Genomic DNA, 17,578 nt, shown 5'->3' with positions numbered 1-17,578 from the left:
TTAGTATAGTGAAGAAAACAATGTCAATAGAACCATATGTTCAAAACAGTAGGGTACGTCAAAAATTTATAAAGCTGTAATGAAGTACTAATTTTAATAAAACAATGTTGAAATTCATGTATGTTACATTTAAAGAAAGATTGTATAATTCATTAATCTGCTAGTGGATGTGATCTTGTCTATCATTTCAATTATTTGTTCCATAAGCATTTTTTAGCTTTCATATTTCATATGACAAACTTAAATTTTTTGAAAGTGTTTGTTTGAATTTGTCACATAAACATTAATTTTTTTAATTACTTTAATGATGTGGTTAATGAGATATTTTTCCTTTTACTTTTAAAATTATATTAAATAAACAGTTAATGTTTTGTATTGAATTTGAAATCAAAAGAAATCAGATCATAATATTTTACGTCTTTCCTTATTAAAAATTGCAAACATATTCAAATTCATTCATTTAAATTGATCCTATAAGTGTTATGTTTACGACATGACAATAAATTATTGATGACATAATCAAAGAATAATGGTCTTGATTTCTAACCAAGATGTGTAGCAGAGATAATAAGCTATTAAACAGGGATGATGTGCATGACTTAACCCTTTTTATAAGTAATCTAAATAACACCAAACACAACTCTATAACAAATATAGGTAGGTATCATAGGCACTCCAAACATTGTGTCTTTATCAACTACATTACCACTCAAGGATAATTTATTAAGTTATTAAGTTTGTGAATGCTTTAAAAATTAAGAAAGCCAAAGAATGCAATGTGAAATTTATCATGTGTCTTTATTTATACACTCCGTTACTATCACCCACTACTTGTGTTAAGCTTTCAATATTCTAAATTCTTGCTTCAGTAACATAATTTTTTAGAAGGATGGATGCAATGTTGAGCATGATTATTAATTATTTTATAAGCAAAGCATTGTTAATATATTGTTATGTATACCAAACATATGTAACACATTGATGTTTAGAATAAACAATGCCATTGTTTTGGCAGCTTGATGAACTCGATATTATTCTTGTTATTAGTCAACTACGAGAGGATTAAATTCAAAATAACATGAAAGTTAAATGCATATGGCAAGTTATACATGTTAACCATGCCATATAAAGGTAATAAACAAATTGATAGAATTTAATTGACAATAAAGAAAACTTTATAGAAGATGAAATAAATTGAAAATATGATTACCAGTGTTCTGTGTATTTTGTAACAAAACAAATAAAAAAGATTATGGGTTTCTGAGTGCTAACTAATGTTATATAAAGGAGATCTAGGATTTCTACGACAAAACATTGGGAGACAATTAAAAAAATGATGAAGAAGTTAAATATTATGGTTAATAAAGAGAATTTAAATAACATGCATAGTCGTTAATGAATAGTAATTGAAATCCAAAATCAAAATTTTGTTGAAGAATACAATAGGGTGTGCATAAAGACAAGATTAAGAGATGAGGAAACCAGATTCAGTGAAGGGTTATGGAGATCTTGGAAAGAGATGTTGGTTACTGTTGACATGTTATCTTATGGGTATTGAAAAAGTTTGTGCCTAATAAAAATATTGGACCAGAGCATCTGTAATAAAGGATTGAAGGATTTGTGAAGAAAACTGGAAACAAGGAGATGATAAAGATGGTTAGGGAGTAAAGCAAACATATAGAAATAAGAGGATATGAGAGGGATATTTTGGTCAGTTACAAATTGAATGATCTCCACTAACAATCATTTGGAAAAAATCAGTTGAAAAGCATATATTGGATGCTTTTGTTGAACCGACGGTTGGACCACAAACATTTATAGATCCTACTTTATTAAACTTGTGGTTTCATCTTTACCAAACAAAACAAAATTATAGTCACACCACAACGCACAATCTACCATAAAAACAGACACCTTCAAACTTAGTTATAACAAGAGTGAAATGGAGTTGAAGAGAGTGAGAAAGAAAGAAAACGAAGGTGACCAACAAGGGCAATGTTCATTAGTAGAAATTGGATTTGATTTTTTCTTTTTCTTTTTTACAAACAATAAGAAAAGATTTTTAAGGTAGCAGAAAGCAGAGAGAGAGAGAGGGTGAAGTTTGCTTGGAATGTGGTAAAAGTTTAGGATGAAATAAAGGTAACGTCTAGTATTGTGATAATAGTTACTTTTTAAAATGCTTTTTACTTGGAAATATATTAAAATAATATTTTATTTATTTATTTATTTATTAAATTTTATTTTTGATATTGACACATCAAAACAGTCAAAAAATATATAAAAAATATTTACTTTAAACAAGATAAAAAAATTCAAATTTTTGTCAAATAGTATTTAGACCACGTTCCTAAACACTACCAAAAAACATTTTACTTCCAATTTTTTTCTATAAAATTAATTTTTATTTTTATCTCTCAAGTTTAAATATATGATACATTTATAAACATTTTTTAATTGAACGATAAAATTATTTTCATATCAATTTGAAAAGCACCATTTACAATTTGTTTTCTTTATCTACTTAATTTTAATGTTAACTAATCTCAAGTGATGGATTATTAAGGAATTGTGTTCCCTTCGTCATTTGGATCTAATATTTAGGTAAAATGTAAGCATGTTTTTTTAAAAAAATATTTTTTTTTCTTTTTACTCTCTAACCAAGGGAAATCTTGATAAAAATTCTATGGTGTATAGTGTATACTGTATCGTATGTATTCAAAAATAATTACTTTGGATCCCAGGAAAGAAATTAACATCTAACCCCACCAAAAGCTAAAATAATATTACGGGTACCAAATGTTAATCTCTCTTTCTTGCAGCATAAAATTACTCAATTCTTACTAATCCCATAATAGTCTTGGCTATAAAATTAGAAAAATAGAACAGCGAGGGCCAAAATATGAAATACCCTCAAAATCTCACTTATCTTTTTGAAAACGTCGTGGTTGTGCAAACTTTTATTCAATTCCGATACCTTGCCCTCCTCGTGTGCCTCTCCTCTCAATCTCCTTCCTTCAAATACAGTATCTGAAATCCTAAAGGCAATGATAATCGGCGAAGTGAAAGAATGAAGCTTGTTCAACTCTCCTCCATTCAATCTAGAGTTTCCTTTCTTTCCGTTGATGCTCGACCCTTTTGCACTCTCTCTGTTTCTGCCCGTCAAAAGATAAGCGCTACCAACTCAAACTCTCTTTCAGGTATATTATCAAACACTTTGCTTATAACGCAGCTGCATTTTCATGTTTTAGAGAATTGGGTGTCTCTTATTGCTTGTTGTGATAAGTTTTCGTTATGCCTCGGATATTTTATTGCATGGGTTTGTTAGTATTTGATTGCAAAATTTATAAGCTATGCTAAATTTGCTGGGGGTTGAAAGCTGTAAGCGTTTGGGATGGTTTTCAGTTAAGGATTTCCTTATTTGTGGTTGTTTGGTGTATAGTTGAGGATTATCTATGCAGTGAATGTAGATGCTAAACTTGTTTCTGGGAATTGGGAAAGCAAGTTTTGATTTTATCATTCTGACTTTGCATGAAGTGTCTGCTTGCTAGCATGGTTACAAGCGCAAGGCTCCTATCATTGCAGTAAACAATGGCACTTGATGTAAAGAAGATCACATGTTTAAAAATGAAACCCTCAATTGATTTTTCGGTTCAATGTGCCTAAGGTGTTTGGTAATTCTGCTAGAACAGGCTAACTTTTGTTGTAGCTTGATCCTCGTTAAGCATCAAGAATAAAGTGAAAGGATATGGCTTTCGTTAGGAAGAGTGAATTCAGTTCTTTTCCATGATAGAAAAATCAGTACATTCCGTTGATTTATTTATATTATTTTCTGGATGCGAGGCTGGTTGACTACCTTGTAAGAGGTGAATATGCTTCATTTCTTGAGAAGGGGATACATCTTTTTTGCTCGTTGATTACTTCTGACAACCTTCATTTGTAATTTATCAATAGCTTCTTATGCTGTATGAGACCAAGAGGGTGCTTGTATATATTATGAAGGAAATGCATGCTCTGATTTTTATGAACTCATTTACCCTTGCTACTTCTTATTGTAGGTTTATTATCCTGCACGGAAAATTTATTGTTATAATGATTATTCTATTTTTACCCGACTTTTTGACTAATCTTTCATGCAGAGTGTGGCCTTCGCAGGACCAATCCACCAAATAAAGGCACTAACAACAGGCTGATTTTCTTGGAAATGAGCAAGGCCTGTTCAACCATGTTTCCCAGTATTCATCATAACAAGGTGGCATCACTGTCCCCAAGGAAAAGGCATGGGACTGGATCTTACAGAATATTTCACACGTGCTCCGAACCTCTGATCTCTCGAACAGTCCCTCCCATAGTGCGCCCCCCCTCATCACTAGTTTTGGCTGCCTGTGTTACCGGATCTGATGCACCCCAACGTTCAGAGGAATGGTTTGCCCTTAGGAGGGACAGGCTAACAACAAGCACCTTCAGCACTGCTTTGGGTTTTTGGAAGGGAAAACGTCGCCCTGAGCTCTGGCATGAGAAAGTGTTTGGATCTGAGACACAGACCCTTGAAGCTTCTGCAAACAGTGCCATGCAGTGGGGTGTGCTCAATGAAGCAGCAGCAATAAATCGGTATAAGAACATCACAAGTCGCGAGGTGAGCTCATTGGGATTTGCAATCCATTCAGAGGAGCAATTTGATTGGCTTGGTGCTTCCCCTGATGGTCTTCTTGGTGCTTCCCCTGATGGTCTTCTTGGTTGCTTTCCTGGAGGTGGCATCCTGGAAGTTAAGTGTCCCTATAACAAGGGTAAGCCTGAAAAGGGTCTTCCTTGGTCCACTATGCCCTTCTATTACGTGCCTCAAGTGCAGGGGCAATTGGAGATAATGGATAGAGAATGGGCGGATTTGTATTGCTGGACACCAAATGGAAGCACAATATTTCGTGTGTGCAGAGACCGTGGTTATTGGGAGATAATACATGGGATTTTACGGGAATTTTGGTGGGAAAATGTCATTCCTGCCAGGGAAGCTTTGTTGATAGGAAGGGAAGAGGAAGCCAAGTCATATATGCCAGCATCTACACACAAACAGACAGGACTTGCCATTGTTAAGAGCCTGAAGTTAGCCACGGAATCCAAATTGCTGTGTAGGGAGATTGCAGGTCATGTTGAGTTTTTTAGGTGATGGGCTCCTGAATTACATTTTGCAATTTTCACCCTTAGAAGTAAGCTGCTTGACCATGCTGGGACCTCCCTTCTTGCTGTTTTCTTCTACTGCGCTTTTCTCTTTTCCTTCCCTCAATTTTTGCCTGAACTACCTATTCCCCCAACAAGCATGATGGATCCTCCGTAAACGACGGTTTCCTTCTGTCCCCTCTTTTGACTCTGTTTGCAAGAGTTTCATCACCATTCCTAACATTTTTTTGCTCTCACAAGTGGAACACTCATTATGTAAGATGGTGTATGATGTTAAGAGGATTTGCAGAAATCAAACACTTCGGAGCCCATCAGGTTGAATAGTTGGAGGACAGCAGGATGAAATAAGTAAGTGAGGAGGTTGTGACAGCATGGTCAATCAGTTCGCTAATAAGAACCGGTGAAAAGAAAACTCTCAGGCAGAAATGGAGCTCTCACTATTTTGTATTTCCATTTATGACACGATCCATCATTTACCCCTCTAAAAGATAGTAAGCCCATTAATTTTAGGGTATACCTATTTATGTAATCTTTCTGGACCTGCTTGAAACTGTAATGGTCCTTTCCCAATTATGAATTCAAATCAGGAATTCCTGTTTTTGTAGTTATCTCTAGAGATGGACAGTCAAATTCATGGACAGCTCGTCTCCCGGAAACACAACCGTTTTGAGGATTACACGCTTGTCAAGTGTAAAAAATGACCACCTCAACGAAAATGGTGGCTAATTTAAAACAGCACTGAGCTAAGAAAAGCAAATGGCGGTTGAGACAGCTCTCTGAAACTGTTTGGGCAGAGATGACTGACGAGCACCCAACGAATAGGCTGACGTTGGTGTAAAAAAAGGGCAAAGACCATTGAATTTGAGCCAAATTTACTTAGCTGTCCACCAAAAATACCTCCGCCATGTGAGAAGGAATGAAGCCAGCAACGATGATTTAAGAAATGCAATGGCCTTGACATAAGTTTCTAACCATGCTCATCTAATTAAAGATAATATCCAAGCAGGAATATTTCAGCGGAGATAAAGAACGGGAAAAGAGATGGACTCCGGGCTATCCTGGGCTGATCAATGGGATTACAACACCCCCGACCCTCCGCCGCAGTCATCGTCAAACAAAGATGACAAAAGGGGGAAGGGCGGGAAGAAGAAGAAGAGTTTTGGCAAGAAAGTATTGAGCTTAGCATGGATGAAAGATATTCGTAAGAAATCTCAGAAATGAAGAAGACTGGTTTCATCATGTTCTTCTCTCATTCCATTGATAGAATCCATTGTCATCCAGGTTCGCATCCTTTTGAACAATATACCTTCTGGTGTTGTTCTGTCACTTCCATCTATGAATTAAAAATAAAGTTTATCCCGTATTCCTTCAGAATTTAAACATTTTTTCTTTCATTCAATCAGATTGGTAGGCCATCATTCAACGTAGGATATCTCCAATAATTCTCATGATTCCAATTCACCATATCAACTAGGAGCCGAGGGCTTAGACAACATATAAATTTCAGGTCCTCAAGAGATGTTTTTCCAGGGCAAAAACCAAGCTCGAACATGAAAACCAACTATATATTAATTTGGGTCTAATATTATCATTAATGCCGTCTATGAAAACGTGATCTCAGTATCCTATGCTCCCAAACCTTTGGATATTTAAAAATATAATAGTAGTGACTTTTCAAAATATTTTTTATTTAAAAATATATTAAAATAATATTTTTTTGTGTTTTAAAATTATTTACGATACCAATATATTTTAAAAATATTAAAAAATTATTAATTTAAAATAAAAAAATATTAAATATTAATTTTTTTAAAAAATTATTTTTAAAATACAAAAACAAATATATTATAAATTACAAGCTAACAAGGTCAATTTATGAAACGAATTGAGTCCAACATCAAATTCCATCACCATTTTGTAGGTCTGTTGCTGAATGCTTCTACCGTTCCCTATTTCAGTACTAATTTTACGGGAGGCAACTTCTTTTGTTCATCTCGCTCGGAATGTTTTCTCCTGGTTTGATTCCAAGTGTTTACTTAAACGCTGCCATCTCCTAATTCAGTATTCATTTTATGGTATACTTTTTTTTTTTTTGTTCGTCTTCAGACAACTGAACTGTGTGTTTCAAATGGCCTTTAACATATCCATGGTTTAATTTCCAGTTGAAGGGATTAAAATAGCAGAAGAGGGAAATGCAGAGCTGAATTTACCCATATCCATGTATACCTGAAAATAGATAGGGCTTTATTTCAGCTCTCCAGCTTTCGTTTTTCAGCTCTCCTGTTATTGTTTTTAAAATTATCTTTTTTTAAAAATACATAATAATAATATTTTTTTATTTTAAAAATTTTAATTTTAATTTTAATATATCAAAATAATTCCAAAATATATAACAAAAAAACATAATTAAAAAAAAAATCAAAAGCATTTTATAGCCATTGTAAAAATAAAAAGAGATAACCAAACCATTTAGAAAGAGATTCAGTAGTAAGTTATTGAAACTAAGAAATTTATCTTTTTAATGGTCTCAAGTTGGAGCCTTATAATTGTTAATATTAATGGTTATTGAGGCTTATTTGGATATTAATTTCAGAATTAATGGTTATTGAGGCTTATTTGGATATTAATTTCAGAATTTTTAAAAATTAGTCTATAGGTTAATCTGGACATCCCAAGAGGGAGGGAGGGAGAGCTTAACTTCAACGGACCTATATCTCCCCTCCCTTCACAACCACAATGATAGATGACCAAACAGAACATCTTGCAACCTTCGAACATATGATTCAAAAAAGCACCACTAGAAACGCAAATTCTTTTCTTTTTATAATTTGAAAAGGTGAGGTGACAGTTCGGCACCCACTATTGGGCCCATAAAATCTTTCAATGGAAGCACTAAAATACAATACCTTAATATCAAAGTTAATGCATATCCACCATGGTTGGGAAAAATAGATTCTACAAGGAAAGCAAGCTAGGTGCCAGGAATAAGATCACATATCAAACTAGCAATCTACCAGTAATAGAAGCAGCAGATCATCCCATGGTCCCACAGTCCAAAGCTGACAGCGCTCGCAAAATAAAGGCTTGTTCTGAAACTGCACACCATGTAACAATGACGGTAAACAGAGATCAGCATCACATGAAATCGTGCACAGCAGGAAAACTGATCACTCTATTCCGGCGACAGAGAGATCACTGATATACGCTGAGATTCACAGATAATGAAAAATCCAGACTGATGGGGACAATATAAAAGTTTATTAGGAACAATGACAGACACCACAATTTCAATCATCAAAGAAATATACATAACCCTGAGAGCGCTTAATGTGCCACACCCCAACTTCCATGCAGGTACATATGCCAGCTCTTAACAACACACAGAGGTGAAACTGATCCTCTCTTACTAAGTATGATTAAAAAAAAGATGAACCACGGACAAGAGTGATACTTATAGCTGCCAACAGTGTATGGAGAACTAATCAACCACTCAAAATCCGTTGCTATCTGTTCTCTTTTCGGTTCTGTTTCACTTTTTTTTGTTGCATCTCCTTTTCCACAAAATAAAATAAATTCGCATATACTTGACTCCAAATGAACCTATCCCAACTTGAAGTCTAACAGCTGCACCAGAGAGGCTCACCGAACTCCTGGGGGGGGGGGGGGGATTGAAAGGGAACCATTATCCTAGAAGGCTGCCTCATATTTTCTTCTTGGATGACCACTGATTCTGAACTAGTAAACAGAACACATAAGTAGGCTTGTCTGTCTCTAGCAATGAACACAGACTGCAGTAAGATTTATGGAGCTCAAGAGACTTGAGGGGGCCAATCTTCTTATCCTGCATCTCTTAGCATTTCAGCAGCTGTTTCCAACAATATGAACAAAGCAACTCCAGACAAAATGTTTCCTCGTATTCACTGTCATTAATACACCGGCCACACTGAACACATCGTGCAATGCATAGGCTGCAAGCCCTGCAAGCCTGAGAGGGATGCTCTTTTCCTTGGCAACCCTCTACAGGGCAATCATAAATTAGCCTCAGGTTCTGGCATCTTGGGCACATTTCAATATCAATAGCACGATCATCCTCACATGACAGATAAAGATTTCCTCTGTGATAAAAATGTGGCTTGTGAGCATTCTGTTGGATGTGGCTATCTGGGCCCAACAAGAACATTAACTCTTCAAAATGCTTCTGCGTCACACCATAGAGCCCACCAATGCGCAAGTGCTTCACCCCATGAGTCCCCGTAGCTTTGAATGCCTTTAAGCTAGTTACAATGCCCTCGATGCTGAGTCTTGTACATGCAGGCACACTCAACTGCATATAAACAAAAGAAGAAAAAAAAGGGGGAGAAGGAAAGAAATATAAGCATCTTATCAAATCAAATAAAGCAATATGGATGTAACAGTGGGTTTTTTTTTTTTTGGGGGGGGGGGGGGTTGACAAAAATTTATAGAAAGATCATAAAAAAACTGGTGCCCAAAAACCACTAATCAAAAGATGGCACTACGGAAAATGCAATAAACTGGCTTCCAATGAATCTCAATGTCTGGGCACCAATGACCAGAATCATGTCACAATAGGGGCAAGTTATAAATATAAAGTGGGCATAGCATGTGAGAGTAAGATCTTAGTCTTGCATCCTTTTTTTTTCACTGTTTGTATTGCATTTTTTGCTTGCCATACATGAGAAAAGGGATTGTTGATTTACATTGTTCATAAGAAACTATTTTGCACAACTTGTCCATTAAAACTGGATAAACCAAGTGGGTGATGAAACATCAGAACGAACCAGCAAAAGCTCTACACTGCTAGTTGCCTATTTCATAAGACAAGCTCAACCTGTTTTTTTCTTACAATATATTTATCAAGCAGTTGATAGAGCATATGACATGCCCAGAGATGTTGCATCCTGACTGTTAAAATTGGTGAGCAGAAAATATGCAATCACTGCTCTACTGTATTAACTGCAAATAATTTCATCTGCTTTTCTACTTCTGAATTGCTTTTCTACTTCTGAATTAACTACGGATAATTTTCTTCCATGTCTATAACAACAGACACAAATCTTTTAAAACAAGGTCGGGAGAATAATCAGCATTTGCAGTATATAAGAAATAATCAAAGGGGATTCACCAACCAAAAGAGCTCAATCGTGCTTCATCATAACCACGCACCAGAAAGTAAATCTGGCTCTAGAATAGGAGGAAAGTTAAAACCTGAATCGTACTGATTGTAAGATCCATATAGATGTTTTAAAACCAAAAAGAAAATTCAGAGCAGAACAAAACACGATCCATTTTAAGTCAAAACAATTAAAATAAATACAAGGCAATTAATTGAATTACAGATGAAACTAATAATGAAGTTCAAGGTCCAAAAACTAAAATATCAAATGATGAATTTGAAAAAAAAATCAATTTATAATAAAAGACAAAAAAATGAACTTGGATCAAATGCGAGTCATGAGATCAAACAATAAGGACCAAATATGATATAATAACCAAATGAAAGAAAATAATTAGGAAATAAATTGAAAAACAAAATAAATTAAGAAAAGAATAAAAAATAATAATCAAAAGAATAAGTACCCAAATCAAATTAAAAAATAAAATAAAATAAGATATTGAGGGACAAAATTCAAAGAAGATAAATAAAAAAAGGACAAGAAAATAGCAATGAAAAAAGAGGACCAAAACTAGATAGAAAAAAATAAATGCAATAAAATGATCATGGATGAAATTGAAAAACTAATAAATAAAAAAAAGATAAAACAATTAAAAGAATGATAAACAGATAACAACACAGAATTTAACTCCTATAATAATATTGATGGAAATACAAACTTGAGCAGACATTTTTTTTTTAGATGGGTTATCTTTAATTTCTAGGTCAGGAGAGAGAAAAGAAAACAATGAAAAAAAAATCAATAACTGGGATTGAGGAACAAATACAAAAAACAGCGTTAGATGAATGTGAGCTCACCTTGGTCAGCCTTGGATTATTTTCGAGTACATGCTTCAACCCGTCATCAGTAATCCTTGGACACTCCACTAGGCTCAAACATTGCAAGTTGCCTTGAGCCCTATTAGTTAACTGCAAAAGAACATCATCAGTGATCTTCTCATTCAATGGTTGATCTATGTGGATACTCCTCCATAAAAGCGGGTCACTTTGAACAGTAGAACGCAGGGATCGGCAAACAGTTTCAACAACAAGAAGATCCCGCACACCCAGATAACCAAGAGCAAAAGCAAAAGCTGCATGGGGAGCTTCTTTATCTCCATCAGAGCAAACCAAATGACCATTTTGGAATTCTCCACTGCTCTCATCCACAACCCCAACAATTTCATTGTCTATGATTTCATTCCCCGGACTCAAAACATCCTCCATGTCACAATCTGATCCAGGAGCCTCTTGATGAGATGCATTCCCAACTTCATTCGCCTCCAAACGCTCATCACCATACCCACCCACTACGTTAGATAAATCGAACCCCATGTTCCCAGGAAATGCTTGAAACAACATGGCATTATTGCAAATAAAATTCAAGTCAGCAAACAACTGATAATTTCCATCTCTCGTGGAAACCTGATCCCTACCATAAACACCATAATCCTCCTCCAGATCCTCAAGCCACCCCGTAATAGCAGTAAATGTCGTACTTATATCCATGCCAAAGGGATCCGAGGGCAAAAGATCAAGAATATCCTTATGCATAGACTCCTGTGAGCCACTCCTATCCCTTCCATAATCAAAACAATCCTCCACTTTCTCCTGTATCGAAATCCTCATCGGTGAAACCAAATTATCCTCAGATAGACGAGGAGGAAAGAGGGGTCTATGCGAAAAATTCAACGCCATTCTACGTTAACCTAATCCCAAATTTTTTTTTGGTGTATGTTTACAAGATATACTCAGCAACCCCAAAAACGCAAAAAAAAAAAAAATCTAATCAAACCAAAAAAATCAAAGATAGAAAGAAGAGGATTAAGAAAAACGGACCCAACAAGAAAATCCTCGATTCCGGATAGCAAACTAAAACAACGCAACCAAAAATTTCAAAGAGTTTCTTGTTGTACGTAAGAAAAACCATAACCAATGGAAACGACGATGTTTTATCTATAAAACCAGTCAAAGTTTTTTTTCTTTTTTTTTCCTAATTAATTAGGGTTTGCGATAAATAGAAAATAAAAAACGAATAGACAGATCAATCAATAAACGTAATTGAAGAGAAGAACCTGAAGATGAAGGAGAAGACGATAATTGAATGGAAATTAAAGAACTAAAACCCTAAATTGGTTTCTCCCAGAACGCAACCGACAGTCTCTTGGTATCGAATCCTCGAGATACAGAGCAAGAAAGAACGAAGATTTTCCTTTTTCCTTTTTATTTTCCAAATAAAGATAAAGAATTAAAACCAGAAAATATGATAGATTTTGAGGATTTTCTTAGGTTTTTTCTGGTGGGGAATTCGATCCAGAGAGGGAGAGGAAGGAGGGGGTGTCTCTCGACGGAGCAGAGGGAGGGAGGGGGAGAGAGAGAGAGTTTTAACAGGAACAAAATAGGGGAAAAAAAAATGAAATCTAGAAAGTGAAGGGTAACGGTGAAAGTGTCCCAATTTTAGGGAGGAGAGAGAGATGGAGTGATAGTATTGACACGTGTGTACCTGGTAGTTTTTATTGGGGTCTGGGGAGGGTAAATTTGTACTCTCTCCTCGCACGCAATGTTCGTGGCGGGAGAAGCCTTGGTTTCACCTCCCTACTCCTCCGCCCCCGCTTTCGTGTCACGTGTGTCTTTTTAAACACACCCGTATTCTACTTTTTTTATTTTTTTGGGGTTTTAATATCGGGTCCACAGTTTTCGAAACAGTATGAATATGTTTTTAGGAATGCAGTTGTAACTGTTTTTTTAAATATTTTTTTATTTAAAAAATTATTTTTGATATTAATTTATTAAAATAATTTAAAAACACTAAAAATATATTAATTTAAAATAAAAAAAATTTTAAAAATACAAAAACAAATAAAATTTATCTCATTCTTCAATTATGTGATATTTATCATAGCTTTAGGTGTTTTTTAAAATTTATTTTTAGTTTATAAATATATTAAATTAATATTTTTTAATGATTTTAATGAACATGTTAAAAATAAAAAAAATTATTTTAATTTATTTTTAAATAAAGCAAACACAACAATTTAAAATAGTTCTTTATAATTTTTTCTATATGATTTTGTAAATTATTATTATTATTATTACGATTTAGTTATTGAGATATCTTTTAATGTATTTCTCTTGCAATTAATGTAAATTAATTATTTCGTTTATAAATAGATTTAGCATGTGTTGTAGTATTAATAAAAAAAAATGTTGAAATGGCAAAATTATTGCTGTTAATAATAGTGCTAGAATAATTATGCATGTGATAGTGGAAAGAGTATTTTAGGAAGGAGGAGAGAATAAGGACACGAATGGATTTGCTATGCATCTAGATAGGAATAATGGGCTTTTCACATTCGCTGAAATTATCGGTGCGTAAATATATTGACACGTGTCACCAATATTGATGGTAAAATGAATATTAAAAAATTATATAAATTTTTTTTTTTTCAATAATAGCACTCCTTTAATTATATAGGTGAGAAAAAAATAGAAAAATTGATTAAATTGAAAAATTAAAAAAAATAACTAAAAAAACCAAACCGTGAAAAAAAAATAATTAAATTAATTAAAATTTTAAAAAAAACCAACCGGTTTAATTTTTGTTTTATAAGCTTTGAAATCGAACACAAACTAAAAAATTCGAGCCGAACCAGTTTAAACTGGTTTTATCCAAAAAAACCAAACCAAACCGATCGGTTTAATAGATTTTAGTTTTTTAAAAAAATATATAATTTAATTATTAATTTTTTTGATAAAAATCAAACGAATTGAAAATTCTCCATTATATTAAATATTTTATAAGAGAAGTGAAAGTGTGTTTTACGAGGAAAAAGAAGAAATTTTAAGAGATCGTGTGACGATAGAGAAATATGTTTTATTTATCAGCTTTCCATGTTCAAATTATCTAGGTCAACAACAATACTCTATCGAATTAAATATATCATAAGATAAGGAAAGGTGTATTTTATGAGGAGAAAAAAAACTATAAGAGATTGATGTTATATTAAGGAAGCATGTTTTATTTATTGACTTTCTAGATTCAAATCTTGAAGTCAACCTCCAAATAAATGCACGAGATTGATATGGGCTGTATTCCTGTGACTCGTCTAGCAAAAATTAAATTTTCGCTATGCCCGTCTATTTATCAGGAAATATTTTTTATTCTTGGAAGCTGTTTTCATTTAAAATTAATTATTTTTTATGTTTTATAATATTATAAAAAAATAAATTGATTTTTTTAATATTCAACTATGCTATAAAAAGATGAATTAAAAAATATTTTCCTTAAACACTTCGTGATCAATTGATGGCAAAATCTGTTGCCAAGTATTCTGGTAAGATCCACTTTTGTTTCTAAGTTTTAAAAATATTTTTAAAAAATAATTATTTACTTCAAATTAATTTTTTATTTTTTTTGATATACTAATATTAAAAATAATTTTGTTTTAAAAAATAAATATTATTTTAATATATTTTCAAAAAAAAACACTTTTAAATTTTTTTTATTATCATATTTTCTAACACCACTAAATGCATTTCACAAGAAATTAGTCACATCACATATATAAAAGAAAATTTTGATATAATTAGTACCGAACCAGCTTATATATGTTTTGAATTAATTTTAAAATTAATAGCCGGTTGAAAGCCACTTCGGAATATAAATCAGTAAACTATGAAGCAAATATAGGAATCTAGAAAGGAAAAAAAAAAAAAAAGGAAAAATAGCTTAGAATATCACTGACCTTCAACTCCGCCGATTCTCCCTGGAATTTAAATCGTGAATGGGTAGGGTATATATGCGAAAACCTGCCCCCGTCTCGAGCGCCACTATTTTTACAGATTAATTGAAATTATAAATATTTAAATTTATAATAAATATTTGATTTTATTTTAATTATTCTATACTCTTGTTTGATAATTTTTTAAAATAAAATATTTTTAAATAATTAGTGATGCTATTACCAGTGCTCTTTGTTGGTATATTTTTTTAAAAATAAAAACATTACTGCAAATAATATATTTAAAAATATTTTTTTATCATTAAATAGAAAAAAGAAAAGAGAGTTCTTCCTGCGCAAAAACACTCAACAAACAATTTTGCAAGTGTCCATCTTTAAGCTGCCATCTTATAAAATATTGATAAAATAAATGAGGATAAAGAAAAATAACAATAATAACAGGTAAAAAGAACTTCTATGAAAAAACAGTGATTTTTATTTTGGAGTCATTGAGTGAGGTTAAAAGAATTGATACTACATTACTGTAGAAGCAATTACTTTTTTAAAATATTTTTTATTTAAAAATATATTAAAATAATATTTTTTTATTTTTAAAAATGTATTTCTAACATAACTCATCAAAATAATAATAATATGAAAATATAGAAAAAATTAGTATGAAACGAAAAAAAAAAAATTATTTTTTAAATGCAAAAATATAAGGAAGGGTGGATGGGTGGGTTATCGGTGTCGCCGCCATTCAGATAGATGTTTTGAGAGCAGTATGTGGTTTTGTGGGCGGCGCTGGGTCCAGATTGGATTGGGAGTGGAAAATGGGTTAGAGGTTTGACGAGATAGTTGAGATGGATGAGTGCGTGTGTGTCGTCCGTACTTTATTGGCTACATTATATCGAATATTATCGGTCTGCTTTGTCTGGCGGCGCGGTGTAGCTGGGTGCTCTTCTATGATTCTTGTGATAATGGGATTCCATGAATTTTTAGGTGGGCAAGAGACTGCTATCCTCAGTTTTCGCTGCAAATTCCATTAATTTTTAAAAAAATATATTTTTTTTTATTATTTTGATTTGCAAGTTTTATAAATAAATTTTAAAAAACATAAAAAAAATTTATGTTGATGATGCATTTTAAAGTGAAAAAACTTTGAAAAACAATTACTATTAGATTTGAAATCTGCACAAATCCACATCACTTTATGCTTGATTTTTATTAAATAAATGACGATGATAAGATTTGCATTCATAACCACTTAATTATCAAGACTCTGATATCATATCAAAAAATCATCTCAATCTAATATGTTAAACTGTTAAGTAATGTCTCAGTATATAATTTATATAATTCTCTAACAATTCAAACACCCTAGGGCCATGTTTGTTTCCTGGAAAAGTAGTTTTCGGGAAACTATTTTTCAAATTTTCTTGTGTTTGTTTGCCATTAGAAAAGTTGGTCAACGGAAAACACTTTCTAGTTAATTGGAAAACACTTTCCGGTTAATGAAAAACACTTTCTGGTCAAAGGAAAAATATTTTAGTCAGAGAAAATTTTGGCTTGGTTTTCAGGAAAGTGTTTTCCTTTAGCTGTGTTTGTTTTTCGGAAAGTGGTTTCCGGAAAATCATTTTCCAAACTTTCTTGTGTTTGTTTGCCATTAGAAAAGTTGATTAACAAAAAACACTTTCCAGTAAAAGAAAAATTTGGCTTGGTTTTTAGGAAAGTGTTTTCCTGAAAAATTTGGGCGAAAAACACTTTCCAAAAGTTGTGAAAAATTTAGAGATGTCATTATTTGCTGATTATATAAAATTTGATCCTCAAACTTTTAATTGCTATATATATTTTGTTTGAATTATTTTTTAATTTCATCTCTTAAAATTTTATTTTTATATTAACTTTGGTCCTTATTTTTATAATTGCTATTTGCTTTTTCCTTAAAATTTTTTTATTAAAATTTTTTATCTATCAAATTTGGTCCTCATTCTTTTGATTGTTACTTATTTTATTTGAAATAATTTATAAAATGTTGATTATTATTATTTTAATTTCTTCATCTTTTATTTTTTTTATTTTTTTAGATTTGATATCTATTATTTTGATTATTATTTATTTTATTTGAGATAATTTATGAGATTCTATTTTTTTCAATTTCATTCTCATTTAACTTTTTAATTTGTAAGATTTGTTCCTCATTATTTTAATAAACTTGAGAAAAATAAAATATTAATAAGTTATTTTTTAATTCATTTTCCATGACATAATCAAACACTTGAAAATGTTTTCCAACTTATTTTTCCATCACACTGTCAAACATCAAAAAATACTTTATCGGAATTCAGTTTTCCGGAATTCACTTTCCAAAAGAAAACTACTTTCCGGCAAATAAACGGGATTTAGGTAATATTGTTGATTCCAATTGTTATTATACCAATTTTAAAACTAAAAATCTAATATTTTAGCATATTGAGTAAAATACATGTGTTGTTTATTTTTTTTAAAATAA

At 32.3% G+C, this 17,578-nt stretch overlaps 3 protein-coding genes across 3 annotated transcripts; 2 read left to right on the top strand and 1 right to left on the bottom strand.

Annotated features, from left to right (window-relative positions):
* The first annotated feature begins 2,879 nt into the window (after nt 1-2,879).
* LOC118048828 (uncharacterized) lies at nt 2,880-5,776 on the top strand. Its single transcript, XM_035058646.2, has 2 exons — nt 2,880-3,197; nt 4,137-5,776. The coding sequence occupies exons 1-2, from the start codon at nt 3,068-3,070 to the stop codon at nt 5,159-5,161; spliced, it is 1,155 nt and encodes a 384-aa protein (XP_034914537.1). The 5' UTR covers nt 2,880-3,067; the 3' UTR covers nt 5,162-5,776.
* Nucleotides 5,777-5,908: 132 nt separating this feature from the next.
* On the top strand, nt 5,909-6,528 carry LOC118048829 (uncharacterized). The gene has a single exon (XM_035058647.2). It carries the CDS (start codon nt 6,214-6,216, stop codon nt 6,391-6,393), a length of 180 nt encoding a protein of 59 aa, XP_034914538.1. The 5' UTR covers nt 5,909-6,213; the 3' UTR covers nt 6,394-6,528.
* Nucleotides 6,529-7,970: 1,442 nt separating this feature from the next.
* On the bottom strand, nt 7,971-12,808 carry LOC118048830 (F-box protein SKIP14). The gene is made up of 2 exons (XM_035058649.2): nt 11,165-12,808; nt 7,971-9,496 (listed from the first exon to the last, which is right to left on the bottom strand). Exons 1-2 carry the CDS (start codon nt 12,041-12,043, stop codon nt 9,023-9,025), a joined length of 1,353 nt encoding a protein of 450 aa, XP_034914540.1. The 5' UTR covers nt 12,044-12,808; the 3' UTR covers nt 7,971-9,022.
* Nucleotides 12,809-17,578: the final 4,770 nt, after the last annotated feature.

This window comes from Populus alba, chromosome 10, assembly GCF_005239225.2.
Source record: "Populus alba chromosome 10, ASM523922v2, whole genome shotgun sequence".
Classification (NCBI taxonomy): domain Eukaryota; kingdom Viridiplantae; phylum Streptophyta; class Magnoliopsida; order Malpighiales; family Salicaceae; genus Populus; species Populus alba.
This window is presented reverse-complemented; position numbering and strand designations above follow the sequence as displayed.